This window comes from Lathyrus oleraceus, chromosome 5 (genome assembly GCF_024323335.1).
Source record: "Lathyrus oleraceus cultivar Zhongwan6 chromosome 5, CAAS_Psat_ZW6_1.0, whole genome shotgun sequence".
In the NCBI taxonomy this organism is placed as follows: domain Eukaryota; kingdom Viridiplantae; phylum Streptophyta; class Magnoliopsida; order Fabales; family Fabaceae; genus Lathyrus; species Lathyrus oleraceus.
Genome location: NC_066583.1, coordinates 363,824,144 through 363,844,663, shown reverse-complemented (window position 1 = coordinate 363,844,663; position 20,520 = coordinate 363,824,144). Strand labels below are relative to the sequence as shown.

At 33.0% G+C, this 20,520-nt stretch overlaps 2 protein-coding genes across 2 annotated transcripts; one reads left to right on the top strand and one right to left on the bottom strand.

The window, feature by feature from the left end:
• Window positions 1–686: 686 nt before the first annotated feature.
• LOC127080733 (uncharacterized) lies at window positions 687–2,507 on the bottom strand. Its single transcript, XM_051021029.1, has one exon. The coding sequence runs from the start codon at window positions 2,505–2,507 to the stop codon at window positions 687–689; it is 1,821 nt and encodes a 606-aa protein (XP_050876986.1).
• A 9,045-nt stretch (window positions 2,508–11,552) lies between these two features.
• LOC127084723 (probable L-type lectin-domain containing receptor kinase S.7) lies at window positions 11,553–13,829 on the top strand. The gene has a single exon (XM_051025231.1). It carries the CDS (start codon window positions 11,674–11,676, stop codon window positions 13,630–13,632), a length of 1,959 nt encoding a protein of 652 aa, XP_050881188.1. The 5' UTR covers window positions 11,553–11,673; the 3' UTR covers window positions 13,633–13,829.
• The last annotated feature ends 6,691 nt before the right edge of the window (window positions 13,830–20,520 follow it).

The following is a 20,520-nucleotide window of genomic DNA, read 5'->3' as shown; positions in this document are numbered from 1 at the left end:
TGGGATGATCCTGCAACATTAGGACATTTCCTACGCATGTGTCCTATTTCGCGACAAATTCCACACCTTCTCTTCTCCTTCTCAACGTCATCCATCTCGGTTCTAATCCTGGTGCTGTTTGGGCGCCCTTTCTTCCTCCTTCTCATAGAGTCGTCGTGGCAAAGAGTAAATCCTTCATATTGTGGCCAATTCTCCTCATGGGGAAGTCCTAGGAAACTCTCCTGATAGACCTTGAAGACGTTACGAATTTTGAAGACGTCTGGAATGTGAATGGAATAGTCCTGGCGTATGCTCGAACATGTTGCGATTACATGGGAGCAAGGTAAGTGAAATGCCTGAAATTTCCCACAGTCACAGTGTTGTTTCCTCAGATCAACGCTGAACGTTCCGGTTGGTCGACCGTCGTTATGATTAATCTTCTCTTGGACCATGAAATAAAATCTCTCTCGGTCGAACTGCATGACGTTATGCGTGTTAGCTTTGATGACTTCCTCAGCCATCCCCTTGTTGCAGTTATCAGTGAAAACCTGCCCAGAGGCTAACATTTTTGTCCACGGATGGCCTCTTCTACCAAATAGTGATCCTAAACGATAATACGTAGATTTGACCAATGCAGTGATTGGAAGGTTTCGGGTTTCTTTCAACACCGCATTCATTGCTTCTGCTAGGTTAGTTGTCATGTGACCTCAGCGTTGCCCTCCGTCAAATGCCCTTGCCCACTTCTCGCGAGGGATGTTGTCTATCCATGATAAAGCGTCGTTGTTTGTTCTTCGGATTTCCCCCCGATAGTAGTTAAACGTTGCCTCTGTTAACGCATAACCCATGTTAACAACTATTTTCCGCAGATCCTTGTCTTTAATCTCCCGCATGAAGTTTTGCGCGATATGTCTGATGCAATAGACGTGTGATGAAGGAGGAAACTGCCATCCATTTTCTGGGTTGTTGTATGCACTCTTTATTGATTCATGCCTGTCTGATATTAGGCATAGATTTGCTTGGGGGGTAACATGCATTCTCAAATTCTTAAGAAAGAAACTCCAGGCTTCCTTTGTCTCACTTTCAACCAATGCGAACGCTATCGGAAATATGTTCCCGTTCCCATCCTGTGCCACAGCCATCAGCAGAGTCCCTCTGTACTTGCCATGCAACCAAGTTCCATCAACCTGCACAATTGGTTTACAATACGCGAAGCCACATATACATGGTCTAAACGCCCAAAACAGACGATGAAATATCCTTTGGTCACCCAAGTATGAACCATCATTTGAAATCACAGGTAGGGTTTGTAATTCTATAATGGTACCTGATAGATATGTTTTCATTACAAGTATCCACTGCGGAAGATCGTTGTAAGATGTCTCCCAATTTCCATAGAGCGACTCAACCGCCTTACACTTTGCAATCCATGCCTTTTTGTATGATATGATATACCGGTATTTCTCAACAACATGAGCAATGATAACCTTCACCTTAAGAGAAGCGTCCCGATTTACAAGCTCCATTATGCTCTTGCTAATCATTTCTGAACTGGGTTTTGTATGGTCTTGTGACATGGAAGTGGTTGTGCACGTATGAGGCCCACTAGACTTACCAACTCTCCACCTTGAGTTGCCCTTGCGCAAAGAGACCCTGCATTTGAAATTGCATGTTGAATTTCTACATTTGATGACAAAACGTACACTGTCAGATTTAACCACAGAAAAATCTAGACTACGTTTTATATGCCATTGTTGCAACGCCAGAAGACACTCTTCCTTATCTTCATACTCTATGCCCTCCTCTATTTCGTCAAAGTTGTGAGTTGGTATGAAACTGCCGAAAACAGAGATTGGTTCAGCATCATCCAAACTTATGTTTTGCATGTGCGCAGGTGGGTTGTACAAACTAATTGTTTGCGCTCTTAGTGCAACGGCCGGTGTGTCGAATATGTCCTCATTGTCATCGTCATCGCTAACACCGAATAGATCTTCAAATCGAACCTCCTCAAGATCATCCTCACTATTCTCTCCCACCTCTTCATTTGGTATGAAAGGTTCATTATTTTGAGTCGGCTCTTCGTCAATGGCTTGACTCATTCCATAGTCGTGTGACTGTACAGATTGCGTTGGATAACAGTGATTTTCGTTGTGAGACGGTTGTTCCTCAACATTGTCACTCGGTTGTTCTTCAAGATTATCGACTAGACAAACATATATCTCAATGCTGGGTAATTGAGATAATGTTACATGACATTGAAACATCGACCTGACATCTTCGTCGGTCTTAATTGGTGTCATTATGTGAAAGACGGTATTATCATCTCCATTAAATAAGGGTTGACGGTAAATGATGTCTTCAACATAACATTGCAACTTCTTTTCAATACGGTCTTTTAAATGATGATAGTCGGAGTTGATGTGGATTTTGAACATAGTTACATTCGTATTGCAAAATGAGAATCCCTCACTTTCATCTGTGAAAAGTGATCCTTCGGAATGGATAGAAACAATTAAATTTCTTTGAGCCATGGATGTGTAAAATGAGGATTTGAGTTGGTGTGATTATAAATGAGAATTTTAGTTGGTGTGAATATATATGAGGATTTGGTTTGGTGAATGTAAATGAGGTAGTAGTAGTATTTATAGGAAATATCAATTTGATTTGGTAAGCATAATAAAACAAAATCCAAATCACATAAATATTCAATAGAGAGAAAGGGAAACGCGTGCTGAAAATTGCATGTGATACCTCGTCACTTGGAGTGACGAGCCAAAACCCTAGGCATAAAGCCCTCGCCATTCCATTTGACGAGGCAACAAAGAGAACGCTTGCACTCGTCATTCCATTTGACGAGGGGATGAAGAAGTAGGTACAACTCGTCAATCAAAGTGACGAGCCATTGGTGCAGGAAATTGGCATTGATTTTTCCCTTCAGCGTGGGAATCTAACGTTGCAGGGAATACTTACAATTTTTTTTGCATGCATTACATGCCATGCAAGAGTCTAATCCAAAACCCTATTCAAAATTTTACCAAAGTTTTTTATTATAATTTTACCACTATAAATATTCAATACTTCTACACTTCTTACTCATCATCTACCTACAATTTCTATTTCACACATTCTTACCCTCTTCAAATATTTACTCTCTTCAATTTCTACACTTCCTTTCAAGATGTCTTTCCTATGGATGGGCGAATCACACCGTGGGACGGCGGCAAACATCGCCGAATACGTAAGTCTCATTCAAATATTCATTTTTATTATCGTTTTTTATTTCCGTTCTTTATTAGACCAAATATTCATTACTGTTATTTATTTTAATTTCAGCAAGATGGAAATTTTCGGGTTCATTCGCATTCATATATTCAACCAAGTGCGGTTATAATACCGTACTTGGAGCTAGCAGGTTTTGCGAATGTGGCAAAAATTACAAGTCTAAAAGTAGACTCTAAACTCATTGTGGCATTGTTAGAGAGATGGAGACCGGAGACACATACATTTCATTTACCAACCGGTGAATGTACCATCACATTAGAGGATGTGAGCATGTTATTCGGTCTCCGAATCCATGGAAAAGCTGTCAATGGGCCAACAAACGTAACCAATGACGTTTACATGGAAAATTTGGGAATCCAACCAACCGCCTCGGATAAAAATGGGGCTTCTATCAAAATTGTTTGGCTAGAAGCAGTGTTAACGCAACTCAAAAATAACCCTAACCCGTCCGAGGCAGAAAATATTTTACATGCAAAAATTTATATTTTACTTTTAATTGCTACTTTTTTAATGCCAGATAAAAGTCACAATTTGTTGCATTCTTCTTGGTTACCTTTAGTAGGAGACCTTGAAAAATGTAATTCATACAGTTGGGGTTTTGCTTGTTTGGCTACATTATATAGACATATGTGCAAGGCGGCCCATAGAGGAGTAAAGAGCATAGGAGGATGTGTGGTATTACTAACTGTATGGGCATTCACACGCATACCCTTGATAGCCCCAGTTAGTAACGAGGTTCCATCATTTCCTTATGCATTAAGGTAACGATTTTCATTTAAATGCAATTTAAATTTATTCAAATTATTTATACATCACTTTAACGTATTTTTTTTTAATATGCAAGATGGTGCAAACGAGGTATGAATTATCGAACTAATCCTCGACATCATTTACAAGGGTACCGTGTTGCAATAGAACACATGGAAGAAAAAGATGTAAGAATGATTATTTATAATATTTAACTTATTTAAATTTATTATATACATTCTAATATTAATTATAATATTAAACTTATTTAAATTTATTGTATACATTCTAATATTAATTATAATATTAAAGTTATTTATTTTATACGTTCTAATAGTTATATTTCTTTTAACAGTTTATTTGGAGGTCGTACATACAATATCCAGTGCCTGATTATAATGACAACCGAGTCTGGAGTGCAACAACATATATCATATGTTTCTATACCGTTGAGATGCACCAGACGGATCGAGTCAAACTCCAATTTGGATTTGAACAACAAATACCGTCTCCGCCAAGATGTCTAAGTGAACACCATAACATGACTATGGTCAAAGCTTGGGACACGCATTGGCAAGATTTAAATAAAGAAGAGCTGAAAGAATGGAAAAGAAGAAGGCATTTGGTGTTACAAGGAAACTCGGTCATTGGTGAGTCTAAGCCGGGTAGACAATACATGAATTGGTTTTTATCAATTCCTTTTATGCACGTTGCTCCGACACAATTTTTGGATGATCCCCGTCAACGTGTAGCTTCCTCAACCCAACACACAACATCACCCCCACAACAACATAACCAACCATCATCCTCAGCTCAACAAACATACCAACACATCCAGACCACCCAACAACACACCTTTTATTCCACCTCAACCCAACACCATAATCCCCAAACTCCATTCCCTCCAACAAACTACTTTTACAACCAACAATATCAACAACAACCCAACCTACGCCCACCCATACAATACACTCCAATTCCTCAATCCAACTTCGAATACTCAAACCCTCATTCTCAACCCCAACCTTCTAACACCACATACGCACATCCCACTCCCACATACAACCCTGATGATGTGTATTATCCTCCTATCCAACACACCTCACCCCAAACCTACACACAAACCACACATTCACTACCCAACTTTGACCTCACCGATGACCATTTAATGAGTATGGCTTCTTTTGGCGTTCAAGAACTCGACGTTATGGATATGCCTCCTAACACATCACAGCAACGTCAAAGTCAACAACAACAACAAAACGCCCTTGATGAATTGTCTTCCGACTCATCTCCGTCTCCCGTAAGACAAAGACAAGAAGACTTGGGCAAGGGAAAACGAAAAAAAGTTGGCACAAGATGTGGAACAGACGGTCACTATAGATAAAATGTATTGCTTCCATTGTATCAATAAAATGTATTTCTTCCATTATATCAATAAAATGTATTTGCTTTCATTATATCAATTAATCATTTTTATTATTAATATTTCAAAAATAATAATATCACAATTTTTTTATTATCAATAAAAACTATAATTATTTACAATTTATTTAAATCAATTAAAAATTATCACAATTATATCAATTAAAAACTATAATTATCACAATTATATCAATTAAATCAATTAAAAACTATAACTACAATTATATAATTAAATCAATTAAAAACTATAATTATTTACTATTTCAAATATAATTATTTACTATTTAATAATAATATCACAATTTCCTTATTATCATTAAATATAGAATTAATATTTAATGAAATATAGAATTAATATAGAATTAATATTTAAAAAATAATTACATTAATATTTAATATACTATTTAAAATATAAATAAATAAAAAACGAATTCCTTTAATGCCTCCTCGTCACTTCAAGTGACGAGCATACAAGCCAAAAAAATTTCTTCAGCCCCTCGTCAAACCAAATGACGAGGCCCAACTAAAAAAGGGGGTAGACTGGGATTTTTTTTCTTCAGAATGGGGTATATTGGGACAATTTTTTCAAAAGTGGGGCAAGGAGGAAATTACTCCCAAATTGTGTGTGAGTTAATTTTTTAGAAACAAAGGTAAAGAAGAAAGGAAGAAAGTACACTAAGTATTAAGTGATTACATTCTGTACTTTTTATTGTGTTTGCAAGTACAAATACTTATATTTTATTTGATTGTATTTTTTTAAATGGTTAAGTTGTAACTTTATTCTTTGAGAAGAAAAAAAAACTTAAGTTGTTGTTAATTTTTTATGGTTGAAAAATTTAAGTTATAAATCAATTATATTATGAGATATTTTAGTGAAAAATGTAATAAGTTGAATTATAATAAAAATCTCTTAAGTGTGAAGGAATTGAATATAAATCTAAATAATGGGATGAATAAGGTAAATTTTATGTGTCTTTATTCTCATTTTAAACAATAAAATATTGTTAAAAACCAACTCAATTTAAATAATTTATCTCGTGTTTTTCTACTTTTATAATATACTTGTGGTTTTTGAAATTATGGTAGAGTACAGGGGATTTTCAAGGTCACCGCATATTTAATCATTTCCTCCTATTATTCCTTCTCATTCAAATACAACAAAAGAGATGAAATAAAAAAAATAATAAAAAGAATAAGAGCGGATAATATTAGAGAGAGATAGAGATAAATTTGTGATCAAAATTGATTTTTTTTTTAGAGTTATTTAGATTTTTAGATCCATTAATTTAATTTAATATTTCATTTTGTTTTCTTATTTAATAAATATTATTTTTAAATACTTCAAAAAGTATTTTGTTAATCAAATTTGTCATTTATATTAAATTTTGGCAAAAAAATATTAATTTATGCTTATGTGGCAATCCACTCAAATTTATTTTAATTTGACGTGGCTTTGTGTTTTTTAAACTTATGTTAATATCGAACTTTTCATTGACGATTCATATACATCTACAACCAACTCGTTTGACAGTATTTTGAAAGATTTTATTCATACTTCAAACAATGTTTATATTCCTCAATTTATTAACAACTTTAGAGAGATATTTCTTTACAATCTAAACCATGATCTTGTTATTGAAAACACACTTCGTCTTCTAACATAATAAAACTCTTGTGTTCCATAGAGAAAAAGAAAAAACACAGAATAAAGTGTCAGTAGTAGTAATATTTTAGCTGCTCTTAATATTAATAATACGTCAGTGAAGCTCATGAACAATGTTGATGATATTTTTCCAACAAGTTTATGTTTTTCTTACTCATCAACTCTTCGGAACTAAAATCAAACTCAAATCAACAACAATGCTTAAGTTTCATTGGTTGCTTTACCTTCACAAACATATTTTATAAATAGGCATGGGAACAGGACGGGGGAAGGTTTAAGCAGACCCAGATCCAACCCCAAACCTGGTTAAGGTTAATAATTAGTCCTCTGCCCCCGTCCCATCAAGGAATGAGCTTCACCATACTCGTCATGCCTCCACCCGTATACATTGTATCTTTTTAATGTATATTTTTTTCAATAACAATAAAAATCAATAATTTAACTAAATAATTGATTATTTTAAGAATAATCATATACTTGATCATTTTTATTTAATTTATATTTTCAAAAAAAAAAAATATTCTAATAAACATGATATTGTAAGATTAAGAAATGTAAATGAGTAGTAAAACTATTAAAAATGAAGGAAATAAATTTAATTTAATAGGCAGGGGTGAGTGTGGGACGAATACTAGCATCCCCCGCCCCCGTCCCGCCCCAATTAAATCGAATTTTCTCTGTTAATTTTGGGGCAGGGGCGGTCGAGCGAGTTTATTTACCATGCCTCTTCATGAAACAAAATCAACAACATCAAAAAGATCTTGCACCTGCAACAATAATAACTACTACTTCTTCTAGTGAGTTAATACTAACAAGAAAGAAGTAAGATGAAATTAAAGAATAAAAGAAGAAATATGAAGAATGTTTACACCTTTTAACATTGATTTTCCAATATGCAGAAGTTGTATCAATAGAGAATCTAGAACAAGAAAATAAGATGTTACTTGAGATTTCACATCTTTAGATGATAACTGATATTTATATTGCTTATTGTGTGTCTTCAAGAATGTTTATTATGCTTTCTTTCCTTTTTTATTATGCTTTTATGTACTTTAGTATGCTTTTGTTGTTTTCAAGTAACAAGGGAGTGTCAGATCAAGCTGAAGCGAAAAAAGATCAAGAAATGCGTAAAAAGGAAGTTCTCCATACAAAAGACCTGAGGCCAACATAGTTGGACGGTGTCAAGTGACACTGGTCGTGTTGGCCCAAAAAGTTGGGCCCATAGTAAAAACCCGGGGACAACACTAACTGACTGTGTTCCCTGACACGGGTCGTGTTGTTCCCAAACTTCCCCCTATTTGTTCAAAGAACAACACAGGCGGGCAATGTTTCCTGACACGATTCGTGCTTAGCCCAACAGTGGTTACAAACTCTTGGAGTTTTGGACATTTTGATACTATTGGTGCCTCCAAGTTGTTCCATTTCAAGCATTTAATAACCTTAAGTGTCGTTTACACGAATTTAGGGTCTTGAATGTGTGTAGAGGCTATAAATAGACCTTGAATCATTGTTAGCAATCATCAATCTTTACTCTTTCACTCTCTAAGTTTATTTTCCACCATGAAGCTCTTGTTCTATGTTTCTTTGTGTTACTTTGCTACAAATTCTACTTTATTATAAGAGCATCAAGTGTTAGTGGAGTTTTTTCATATTATAATTCAAAGCATTGTCACCATTCAGGTTTAATCTTCCATTACTATTGCTTTGTTTTTATATGCATGATATGTCTTTACTTTATTTGATTGAAATCAATCTCACTATGAGTGAGTAGTCGATTAGGGATAAAGGGTCGTAAGACCTATCTCAAGAAAAAACCCAATTGAATCATCCATATATGAATAACGAGAAAACACAAGCAAAAAGTTATTTTAGAATCCTAGTGCTTAAACATACTCATGTCAGTTGGGAAAGCAAAGGCAACTCAGATACCGATCATATACTGAAAGGTAATAACTTGGTATCTAAGAGAGGATTGCTAAGCAACCAAGTTGTGGTGTCACTGGCAAGGCGTCTAACTCTTGGTTGAGAAAGATGTGTTTGAGGCACCCACGTGATAAGGTGTCTCGCTCTCGGTTGAGAAAGTCTTATAGATGTGCCAAAAATACGAGTTCTCAAATGACTAATTCAGGTTATCGAAAGCAGATGAGTTATTCATCTAACAGAGTACACACGCTACGAAAGTAGGTGCTGTACAATTTTATCTATTTTTCTATAACTCACTATGTTTTCTCGTATTTGATTTTGGAAAGACAATTGAGTATGTCGAGATAGATTAACATGTACCTCTATCATGCTTTATTATTCTATTAATTTTACTCTTCTGCATTTATTTCCCAAATATTTCAATCGATTTATCTACACACAGTTAGAGTAAAAATTGATACTCAAATATATCTCCATGTGATTGAATATCTTTGAGTACTTCGCATTTGGTGGTTTGCTTCAATAGACCTCTTTTGACCTTTTCAGAATTAAAAATGAAGATAATTTGGATAAGAACCAATCTTAAGACAAACTCGGAGAAATCACAGCTTGAAAAGAAGATAACTTAAATATAAATTGAATAAAAATGAAGATGAATGATTTAGAAAATTTTATAGGAAACCCTAGAAATTCTCCATTCTCATGAAGTGGTTTGGAAGAAAGTGGAAGAACACGTTCTATGGAGGTTTGTTGATTCAGTGTTTGTAAATTTGCTAATTGAGTTAACACATATGTATAAGTTAACATTATGGTTAAAATTTAACAAAAAAAAATTAAATAGACTAACCGAATCATTTTATCGGAACTAAAAAATAATATTCGATTAATAATATTCATTAATCGATAGATCAAAATAAAACTTTACATTAAGTCAAGATACCACGAAACTAATTAAGTTTATTTTTTAAGATAAAAGTATGAAGTTATTTCCTTATGTTAAGTTATTATTTTATTTTTTAAAATTTATGCAACCATTGTAATCTCAAATTTTTCTTTTATAAACACACATCATAACAATCAAATGACACTATATTATTCACATAGTTTACTCCAAAAAAAATCTCTATGAATATGTCAGAATCCTTATCACCCATGTCTTCGACCATCACCACAAGTTTCACTTTTTTCATCAATAATTCAAACCCAAACCCTCATTCTTCCACACTCAACCACTTATCTTGTTTTCTTAGTTCCACCGCCCTTTTCGTTTCCTTGATTTTCACACTAACAAAACCAAATTATTTTATATCTTCTAAAAGTCTTTACCACTCTTTTTCTTTCATAAAAACGGAGGAAAAAATATTTGATTTAAATGGAAGATAATATACTTTGATAATTGTTAAGATTGTTAAAAAAAATTCAACTCACCCGTTTTAAGAAATTGCCTCTCATTTTTATTGAAAAATATTGTTTTCACACGTCATTTTTACTTTAAATTTTGGAATAGTATAAGGGATCTTTTGGCCATATCCTCTATGATTTGTTATCTTTTAAAATGTTAAAATTGTTTTTTCAATATACATTTTTTTCCTCATTAAAATTGGAAGATTGTTGAACCAAAATTCATTCAAAGAACAATGTCCTCTAACTTTGCTTTTTAAAATAACAAGATGTTAAAGAATAATTGTATTGCGTATAAAGTTATTGAAAAGAGTCTAAATTACTTATATTCTAAGAAGAACATGTTCATCTACCTATGAGAATGATCATATGAAGTCAAGATAAATTAGAAAGATATAATTTGACACCTTGTAAGCATCTTCAAAAAGCATGATTTAGGCACACATTTTGAAGATTTCGCATTGTTATCCTTTAGTTAATGTTTCTCTATCCTTAAGGGCTATTCAAGATATCATCATGTTTTATTGGTCAATTCAATGCAACATAGTTCACATTTTATCCTCTTCAATGATCAATTTTGTAAAAGATTATTCTTTAATAAATAACTTTGATGTTTTCTCTTTGAAGATAATGAATTCAAATATTATAGGCAAAATTGATACACAAAGTACAAAACCATAAGTTGTGTGCGATACACTAATACAAATAATACTCGACAACTCTTAGTGTAGTACAAAATCATATACAATTATTTTACTCTATAGTATAATGGATCATATCAACTCTTATTCATATGTACAAAACTCCACAAGTGTCCAATCATTAAAGTTTTATATGTCTCTATCCGAATTATACACAACACTTGAATAAAACAATGTAATTGTATGAGAATGAATTTTCTAGAAGAAAAAAAACTTTCATAGGATGTTACTACTCAAAAAAAGAAAAAAAGAAAAAATTAAAAATATTAAAAACTTAAACCCATGTATTTTTTCTAAATTTTGCTTACATTTTATTTTATCTTTAGTGATATTTGTAAACAAACACTTAAAATTAAGAAAACAAGAAGAAAGTTTGAGACATATAATTTCCACTCCTCCACATGTGCTTATAAAAAGACAATAGTCATATCCTAATTTATACAACCGTTGCAATCCCATTCCCACATTTTCCCTTTTATAAACAAACATCATCAATAACACCAACCAAATGACACAACATCAGTCACATAGTTTACTCCAAACAAACCTACGAACATGTCTCAATCATCATCACCATCATCCATGTCTCAAACCACCACCCTCATCACGCTCCTCTTCTTCTTCCTCTTCCCAACCACACTCTCCCAAAACACAACCTTCAACTTCCCTTCTTTCACACTCCGCAACATAACCCTCCTCGGCGACTCCTTCCTCCACGACGGCGTTGTTGGACTCACTCGCTCCACCACCGTCCCGGCTTCCACCTCCGGCACCCTCCTTTACAACAACCCCATTTCTCATATACCCAATTCCTCTTTCTCTTTCTCCACCAACTTCACTTTCTCCATCACTAACTCAAACCCAAACCCTCCTTCTTCCTCACCCAACCACTTCTCGTTCTTCCTCAATTCCACCACCCCTTTCATCTCCCTCGATTTTCACACAAACAACAACCAAATTAGTTTATATTTCAACACTTCAGTCCAAAAAACCATTGATTTCAATCTCACGAGTGAAAACTTGATCACTTCTTGGATTGACTATAATGGTTTCAACACAAACTTCACTGTTTTCTTGAGCTATGCAAATTCAACTTTTTCGAAACCTGAAAAACCTGTTTTGAGTGTTGGTTTTGATCTTTCTGAGTATTTCAAGGATGTTGAGTTTCTCTATGTTGGGTTTTTGGGTTCTGCTTTAGGAAGTACAGAGCTTCAACAAATCATGAATTGGAGCTTTGAATCTTCTCAGTTTTTAGATATTAATCAAACTCAAGATAAAAATTCAAGCTTTCACCATGTGGGCTATGAAAATGAGGATATACCTGCTTCAAATTCGACAAAAAAAAGTCATGGAAAGAGATTTGTGATTGGTTTATGTGTTGCTATTGTGGGTCCATCTTTTTTCTTTCTGCTGTTATTTGTTTTAGGCTTTTTTTCTTATAGGAAATGGAGTAGTTTAAGGAAGGTTAACAAGAGTAAAAACTCTATGGGGTGTCCTACAGAGTTTGGTTACAAGGAATTGAAGTTTGCTACAAAAGGGTTTCATGGTTCAAGGATAATAGGGAATGGTTCATTTGGGACTGTTTATAAGGCTTTGTTTGTTTCTTCTGGAACAGTTGCTGCTGTTAAAAGATCAAGACATTCACATGAAGGGAAAACCGAGTTTTTATCCGAGTTATCGATTATAGCTGGTTTACGACACAAGAATTTGGTTCAACTTTTAGGTTGGTGTGTTGAGAAAAATGAGTTGTTGCTTGTTTATGAGTTTATGGTGAATGGAAGTTTAGATAAGTTGCTTTATAGAGAAGCTATTGAGTGTGGTGTTTTGTTGAGTTGGGTTCAAAGGTTTAACATTGTTGTTGGTTTGGCTTCTGTTTTAGCTTATTTGCATCAAGAGTGTGAGCAAAGAGTGATTCATAGAGATATTAAGACGGCGAATATATTGTTAGATGGAAATTTGAATCCAAGGTTAGGTGATTTTGGATTGGCGAAACTTATGGATCACGATAAGAGTCCGGTTTCGACGCTAACGGCGGGAACAATGGGATACCTAGCTCCCGAGTATCTTCAATACGGTAAAGCAACCGATAAGACCGATGTTTTTAGCTTCGGAGTCGTTGTTCTTGAGGTTGCTTGCGGTAGAAGGCCGATTGACAAAGAGGGTCAAGAGATGGTGAATTTGGTTGATTTCGTTTGGGGACTTTACGCGAAAGGGAAGATTATCGAAGCGGTTGATAAAAGATTGAACGGCGAGTTCGATGAGGTTGAAATGGAGAAGATGTTGTTGTTAGGTTTGAGTTGTGCAAATCCAAATAGTGATGAAAGGCCTTCTATGAGAAGAGTTTTGCAGATTCTTAACAATGAAGGTGTGCCTCTTGTTGTGCCTAAAGTGAAACCTTGTCTTAGTTTCTCTTCGGGATTGTTGCTTACTCTTGATGAGATTGTTTCTGATTTTGATGAAAGGTTTTGTTCTAATCAAAATAGTTGCAAGATTCAAATTGAACCAAGTAGTTGAGTTTGTTCATTTGATTGATTCTTTGGTTCTTTTTTTATGTATACTTTGTTGTAATGTTTATGATTGTTGTGATAGTGTTAGTCATGAGTTCATTTTGTTTGGAGTTCAAGCTAATCTATTGAACTTCATGTAACCATGTTGTATTCAAGACATATATATATAGAAGAAGCTTAATATACACATACATTATTGCCTAAGTTTACTTGAGTACTATTTATATTTGTATCATTTGTGTTTTATTTTCTTGTTTTGAGTGAGTATCTTCCATGTGTAGAGAGAAATCTCTTCACTCTTTGTTGACTTCAAAAATTTCAAAAACACCACCTTTAACGGAGTATTTAAAATCGGAAAATATACGACATTTTTGTAAGGTTGAGTTAGACTCAGCTACAATTTTAAAAATGATATTAGAGTCTCGAGTTTCGTTTACGATCTGTTCTGCTATCAAGTTTCTACAATTAGATCACCCCATTTATGTCACACTTCATATATCCAGTTCTGTGCATGAGGGGATAGGTTAAGAGTCTCACGTCGAATAATATATAATTATATTTATAAATGGAGACAATTCCCACATTACAAATTGATTTTGTAAGATTGAGTTAACCTTAACTACAACTTTTTAGAGTTTAATTGAGCTATGTGAAAGGTCACCCGAATCAAATTAAAATGGGTCTCGAGATACAAATGACACATGAAGATACTTATAAAATATCCACAAAATAAATCATAGATAACCGAAAATTAAATTCAGAATCTCTCTGATGAACTCTTCATTACTCCCTCCGTCTCATAAAAAGTGTCTTATTTGTAAAAAAATTATATCTCAAAATAAATATTCTTTTACAATATTAATACGATATTTATTATTTTTTTCCATTAGTATATCTCTATTTATTAACTTTCACCATTTTTAATACCTGTACACTTCGGTCACTATTATAAATAAATTCGACTTTTTTTTTTATATTTGACAGCTAATGTATTTATTCCATATATAAATTAGATACACTTATAGTTAAAGGTAAAAAAAATCAACTTTACTTCTAATAATAACCTGAAGATGCACTCACAATAATAAAATAAATAGCAGTCTTTTAATAAATGATATTAATTTTTAAGAATTCTTTGTGTTATATCAATTCAATTACTCCTATTATTTTTTACTAAAAGAAAAGACTATGAGTACAAGAAACATTTGAAGACTTGTTCAATTACTCCTATAATTTAATTTGCATTATTGATGGCATTGACCGAAAGCTAGATTCGATTGACCGTAGTGTAACGGCTACATGAGGCAGCCTCTGAAATCCATCATGATTAGACATAAACATAGCAAAAACAAAAGCAAAAGACATTAAATTAAGCAAAGAAAAAAAATTGTGTGATGGGTTATGGTTATCTTCATGGACAAATAGAAATACCCAAACAATAATATAGAAAAATGAAATTTTGTTTCTTAATTCTTTGGTTTCATTGAAAAGAACAATGATTATGATTGAATCATATATAACCATTAATGTTCAATCATTTAGTTAAAAAAGATATGTAAAAACAAGTTTATTTGCTTACTAATCATTTCCAATGTTAAATTAGTCGATTGAAAATATGTAATTATTTACAGTATGTCATTTTTTTCTTCCTTCAAAATAATTTTTGGTAAACTTTTGAGTTTTAATTTATTTAAATTTTTTTCATAAAAAAATTACTTAGAAGCCTTGAATAACTTAATATGAAGTACTAGTAGTTATTTGTTAGTGTGAATACTATATTAGTTAATTCAACCATGTGACTTCAATCAGAAAAAAGATAAACAAACAATCATGTAAGTTTGAAAAACAAATAATATAAAAGCGTCACCATTTATGAGATTTTGCAACGGTCATAAAACAGCATATCGAATTATTCATTTTGAGACAAAGTGGAAATGGACCCATAACCATCGTTGACCCCTTCAGCATCGCCATGAAAGCTTAATTGTTGTATTATATACATACTTAGATATGAAGAAAAAAAAGGTTTGAGAGGATTTGAAAAAATAAGCATGACACCAAAGAAAATGGAGCTTAAGCATGACACCAAAGAAATTGAAGTTAATAAGTATCCCCTCCGTTTTTTATTATAAATCGTTTTTGACTTTTCATATATATTAAAAAATATAATAATTGTGGTATGAAAAAGATAAATTATAAAAGATTTTACAAAATTATTATTCATTAATGGTATTGGAAAGATAAATTGACATAATTGAAAGGAGAGAGAATAATAAATATTTAAGGGTATAATAGGAAAAATAATATTAATGATTCATTGGTATTATAAAACGACTTATATTGTGGTACAAAATATTTTTTCAAAATAATTTATAATAAAAAACGAAGGTAGTATTATGTTAGCAGCTACTTCGGATATTAGATAGTAGATGAAAGGCATGTGGAAGTTCAATGTCACAAACTATGTGAATTATATGACACTTTATCTAAAAATAGTAAAAGTTATTTCATCATTTTTATTGTTTGTTGTTATATATAATTGATGTTATTTTATAGGTAACATGTAAAGTAAAATGTCGTGATATTTTCTGAGACATTTTGTTTTTATGAGCTCAAATGTATAAGTAATATGTGGAGTATAATGTTCCATAGATTGAGACATTCTGTCTAGTCCGAAAGTTGTTGGACGTTGAGTAAATCTCGCGCATGATTGAAGATTTGTTTTTGTATTTGTCTAATCGTGTTTAAATGATTTATGCACTTTTTAGAATATGAAAGTTTTTCCAAAAGACCATTAACCAAGATTTAAAAAGAACAAACATGATATAATTAAGATTTATAAAACCAATCAACTTAATGAAGAATTGTTTCTTGCGCTTGTAGGATTGATTCAACACGTTTAAAGATACAAACACTAATGCGTTTTGAAGCTGGACCTTGTTGCTATGAGGAGCTCTCCAGTGTAAAGATGTAGACCTTGAGAATCAAGCAAGACGTATTTAGTTGTTTGAGTCTTTTATTTTGTTTTGTGTTGTCATATTCTATTCGCAAGTCTTATTCCTATTTTAAGGAAAATAATATATTGAGTTGTAATTCGTTCCATCCTTCTTAATAATATTGTAACTATTCAAACACTTGGAAGCGTATTTAAGAGAAAGCGAGAGGGGTCTCATATTCAAAGGGAGTCCTGAATAGGAATTCACGAGTAGTACTAGGGAAACAAACATTGAATTAGGAAAGCTTAAATAAGACTAATTTGTACTTTTGACTACTAAGAGTGAATTTATTTTCTTGGTTTAACCCCTTTCAGACGTAGGTGACTTTGCACCAAACTGGATTAACAATTCTTTGTGACATTTTACTTATCGTTATTATTTTACTGGTTACATATTAATCTTATCATACACATTGTTACAACATTGTGTCTGACATCTTAGCATTCGAAGAACAAAATTTTAATTGACATCAGACCAAACACTCTGTTCTGGTTTGGTGAGATTCATGGGATCTATGCATTCTGTTAAAAATGGACAGTGATAGAGAAGAATGGTCTGTAAATCGGCCACCTATTATAGATGGCACAAAATATGATTATTGGAAAGCCCAGATGGTTTCTTTCCTCAAGTTAATGGATAGAAAAACATGGAAAGCATTCATTAAAGGATGGACACCCCCAGTGGTTACTGCACAAGATGGAACATAATCCCTGAAGCCAAAAATAGACTGGTCTAAAGAGGAAGATGAGTAAGCTCATGAAAACTCGTGTGCTCTCAATGCAATTTTCAACGAAGTTAACAAAAATATCTTTAGACTCTTCAATATGTGTTCAGTTGCTAAAGAAGTTTGGTAGACTCTCAAGACTACTCATAAATGAACTTCAAAAGTACGCATGTAAACACTTCAACTCCTTACTATAAAATTTGAAAATCTTAAGATGAAAGAAAATGAAACAATCATTTATTTTAATGTTCGACTTCGTGATATAACCAACAACTCATTTTCTCTTGGTGGAAAAAATATGAAGAGAAATTTCCCAGAAAAATCTCAGATCTCTTCCAAAGAGGTTTGACATAAAAGTTACATCAATTGAAGAAGATAAGAAAATTGGTACTATCAAAGATGATGAACTCATAGGATCATTACTTACCTTTGAGATTGCTATCAATGACAAATTAGAGAAAAGAAACAAAGGTGTTGTCTTCAAAGTTGACATTGAAAATGATGAGGAACATGTAGAAGATGTTTGACAAGTGACTTCAAGCACAAGAGGGATAGATGAATTATGGTATTTAAAAATCGCGATTGATTTAATAGTTTACTTGATTATAGTTGAAATTGTGTTAGTAATTTCTCAAGGATAGAGTAAATAGAAGCAGAAATAAAAAATAAAAATAAAATGAAAAGTATAAATTAAAGAGGATAACGATTAGAGAGATTGTACTAGAGATTATCCAGGTTTGGCCGAACGTTGGCCTAGTCTTGTCTCCAGGAAATCTTCTTGAGATTTTAACTAAAACTTTGAGCTTTTACAGGTTATGCCCATGAACCTTTTGATACAAGCTGATCTTTACAATGCCTTATCCCCAATCAAACAAAAAGCTTTTACCCAGGCTAAGCTAACAAACCAAATAGAGATTTTTCAGGCTAATCTCAAGAACCAAATAGAGATTTTAAAACTGATTAATCTCAAGAAATAAATTCTATTCCTTATGAGTATCACACTCTTGAGAGTAATCACAATGTCACTTCACTCAAACAATTTCTTCCTTACAAGTAGCGTTTCACTCAAAGCACGAAGATAAATTTAAGTGAAGAAAAATGTTTCTAGAGAGAGGGAGAAAAATAGAGATAAGTTCTAAAGAAAATGTAAAACTTTAGGAATTTGTGTGAAATGAAGAGGAGACAACCTTCTTTTATATAGGCGAAGGAAAAACTGTAATAAGAAAATATCCATGGGTATTTTTAATGTTCCAAGCGATTGTAATAAGGTCCCAATTGATTGGGTGACCTAAATAATCAATTTTCTTGGCCCATTTTGGAAATATTGGATAATGATCCGTTACCAGTCATTAAGACACTATCATAATCAATTATATAGTAATTTAGGATTTTCTCAATCGATTGGCTTAAGGCCCCAAGCAATTTGGTAGTTCAAAAATCTTCCAATAAATTGTTTTAAGGTCCTAATTGATAGGGTAGTTCAAAAAATCTTCCAATCGATTGACTTAAGGTCCCAATCAATTATTTAGCTCAAAAATGCTTCCAAAAGGAAATTGATAGTATCATAATCAGTTTTAAGGTCTCTGATAGATAAAAAAGAGGTTTCAAGTGTGTGTGTGTGTTTATGTGTGTGCATGCATGTGTGCATTTGTGCATGCGTACGTGTGTGTGTGATTAGCCTTAGTATCTTAAGAGTTATTTCCTTACTTTTACAAAACTTTTATCTCTCAGACAGACACGACCGAATGACTTTTCATACTTATTCTCTTACACAACTTTAAGAACTTCAAGATTCTTTGCCAAATATATCGATTATATAAGCACTTCAATGGATTGTCTCCTGCTATACTAGGCTTGATATATCCTTAATTTTTATTACCATCATCAAAGAGTTGGAAAACCATTACCACCAATTTTACCAACTTCAGCAGTCATTGTTGTTGTTTTCATCAAAACTTTAGGAAGGTTATCAGCTGGATCATCAACTTCATACTTGCATGCACATAGATCCATATTCTCCCACATTTTTATGATGAAAACACATCTCTCAGGGATAATGTAAAAATAAATAGATAGATATATAATTAGAGTGGTTAAATTTCCCCTCACATGAGTAGAGAGTATAATCTACTCCCGTCTGAGAGTATACTTCTCCCCCGTTTGGCATAATCAAAAGAGGTGAAAAATGATATCACATAGATCACATGGTTGGTTAGGTAAAAGGAGTGAGTTATCTAATAAAGATATGAGAAAGGATATTGTAGAGTGATCATGAGATTATTCTTCTCCCAACATATGGTAGCATCCATCTATAAGATCAATTGGTAGGTAAGCTTTGGAAGACTCTCCCTTGATTCTTTCTCAGAAATATTTCAAGCCTCACATTCCTTCCAAAAGATAATCATTTTCATTACAAAATATTTTGGGCAACCTCTTTTCATCCTCCTTGGGCCTTAAACTAATATTTAGTTCTAAGTGTACTGCATTTGGCGCCCCTTTTCAATAAAACCACTTAAAACTTGTTGAAAATAAATTTAATTAACTAAGAAATTAATAAACCACTTAATAGAGAAACAATAATAGTTGTATTATTTTTCAATCATTATTAAGTGTATTACCCAAAAATCTCTATGTAACTTGATAAGTTTCCCCTTTCGAGGGAACAACAAACCACCATTGATTTTCTTTCTCTACGAATCATTTGATAGATGAGTTTGTCCAACTATATAATTGATAAATCCATTATAAATATACTATCTTATCCTTCCAATAGGTTCTATGATATGATACTATCAACGTCAACATCTAAGATAGTATAAAATTATCTCTCATCTTTCGATTTTAATATACATTATATCAAAATCTTCCTTGCACAAAGGATTAGTTAGTAACATTGAATCGACAAAATAAAATAGTATAATGCAAATTGTGGAAATTAAAGAGTTTAAGATAATAGAGAAGACACTGGAAATTATAGAGGTTCGGTCAAATAAGTTATATTGTTACATTTGCATGATTCCTAAACCAGGGCGCCCTCGCTCAAGAGTCGTGTTGCCCAGGTGATGATCTGGAGACCCACCCATAAGTAACCTTGGTGTGTGAGTTAAAAAAGAAAGAGTCTTCACTAACTATTAAAATATAGGTGGTCAATAAGTTTCCCTAGGGGTGGAGCGGT

Excerpts from the sequence above, each read along its gene's own strand:
- LOC127080733 (XM_051021029.1), bottom strand. The coding sequence starts at position 2,507 with ATGGCTCAAAGAAATTTAATTGTTTCTATCCATTCCGAAGGATCACTT.
- LOC127084723 (XM_051025231.1), top strand. The coding sequence starts at position 11,674 with ATGTCTCAATCATCATCACCATCATCCATGTCTCAAACCACCACCCTC.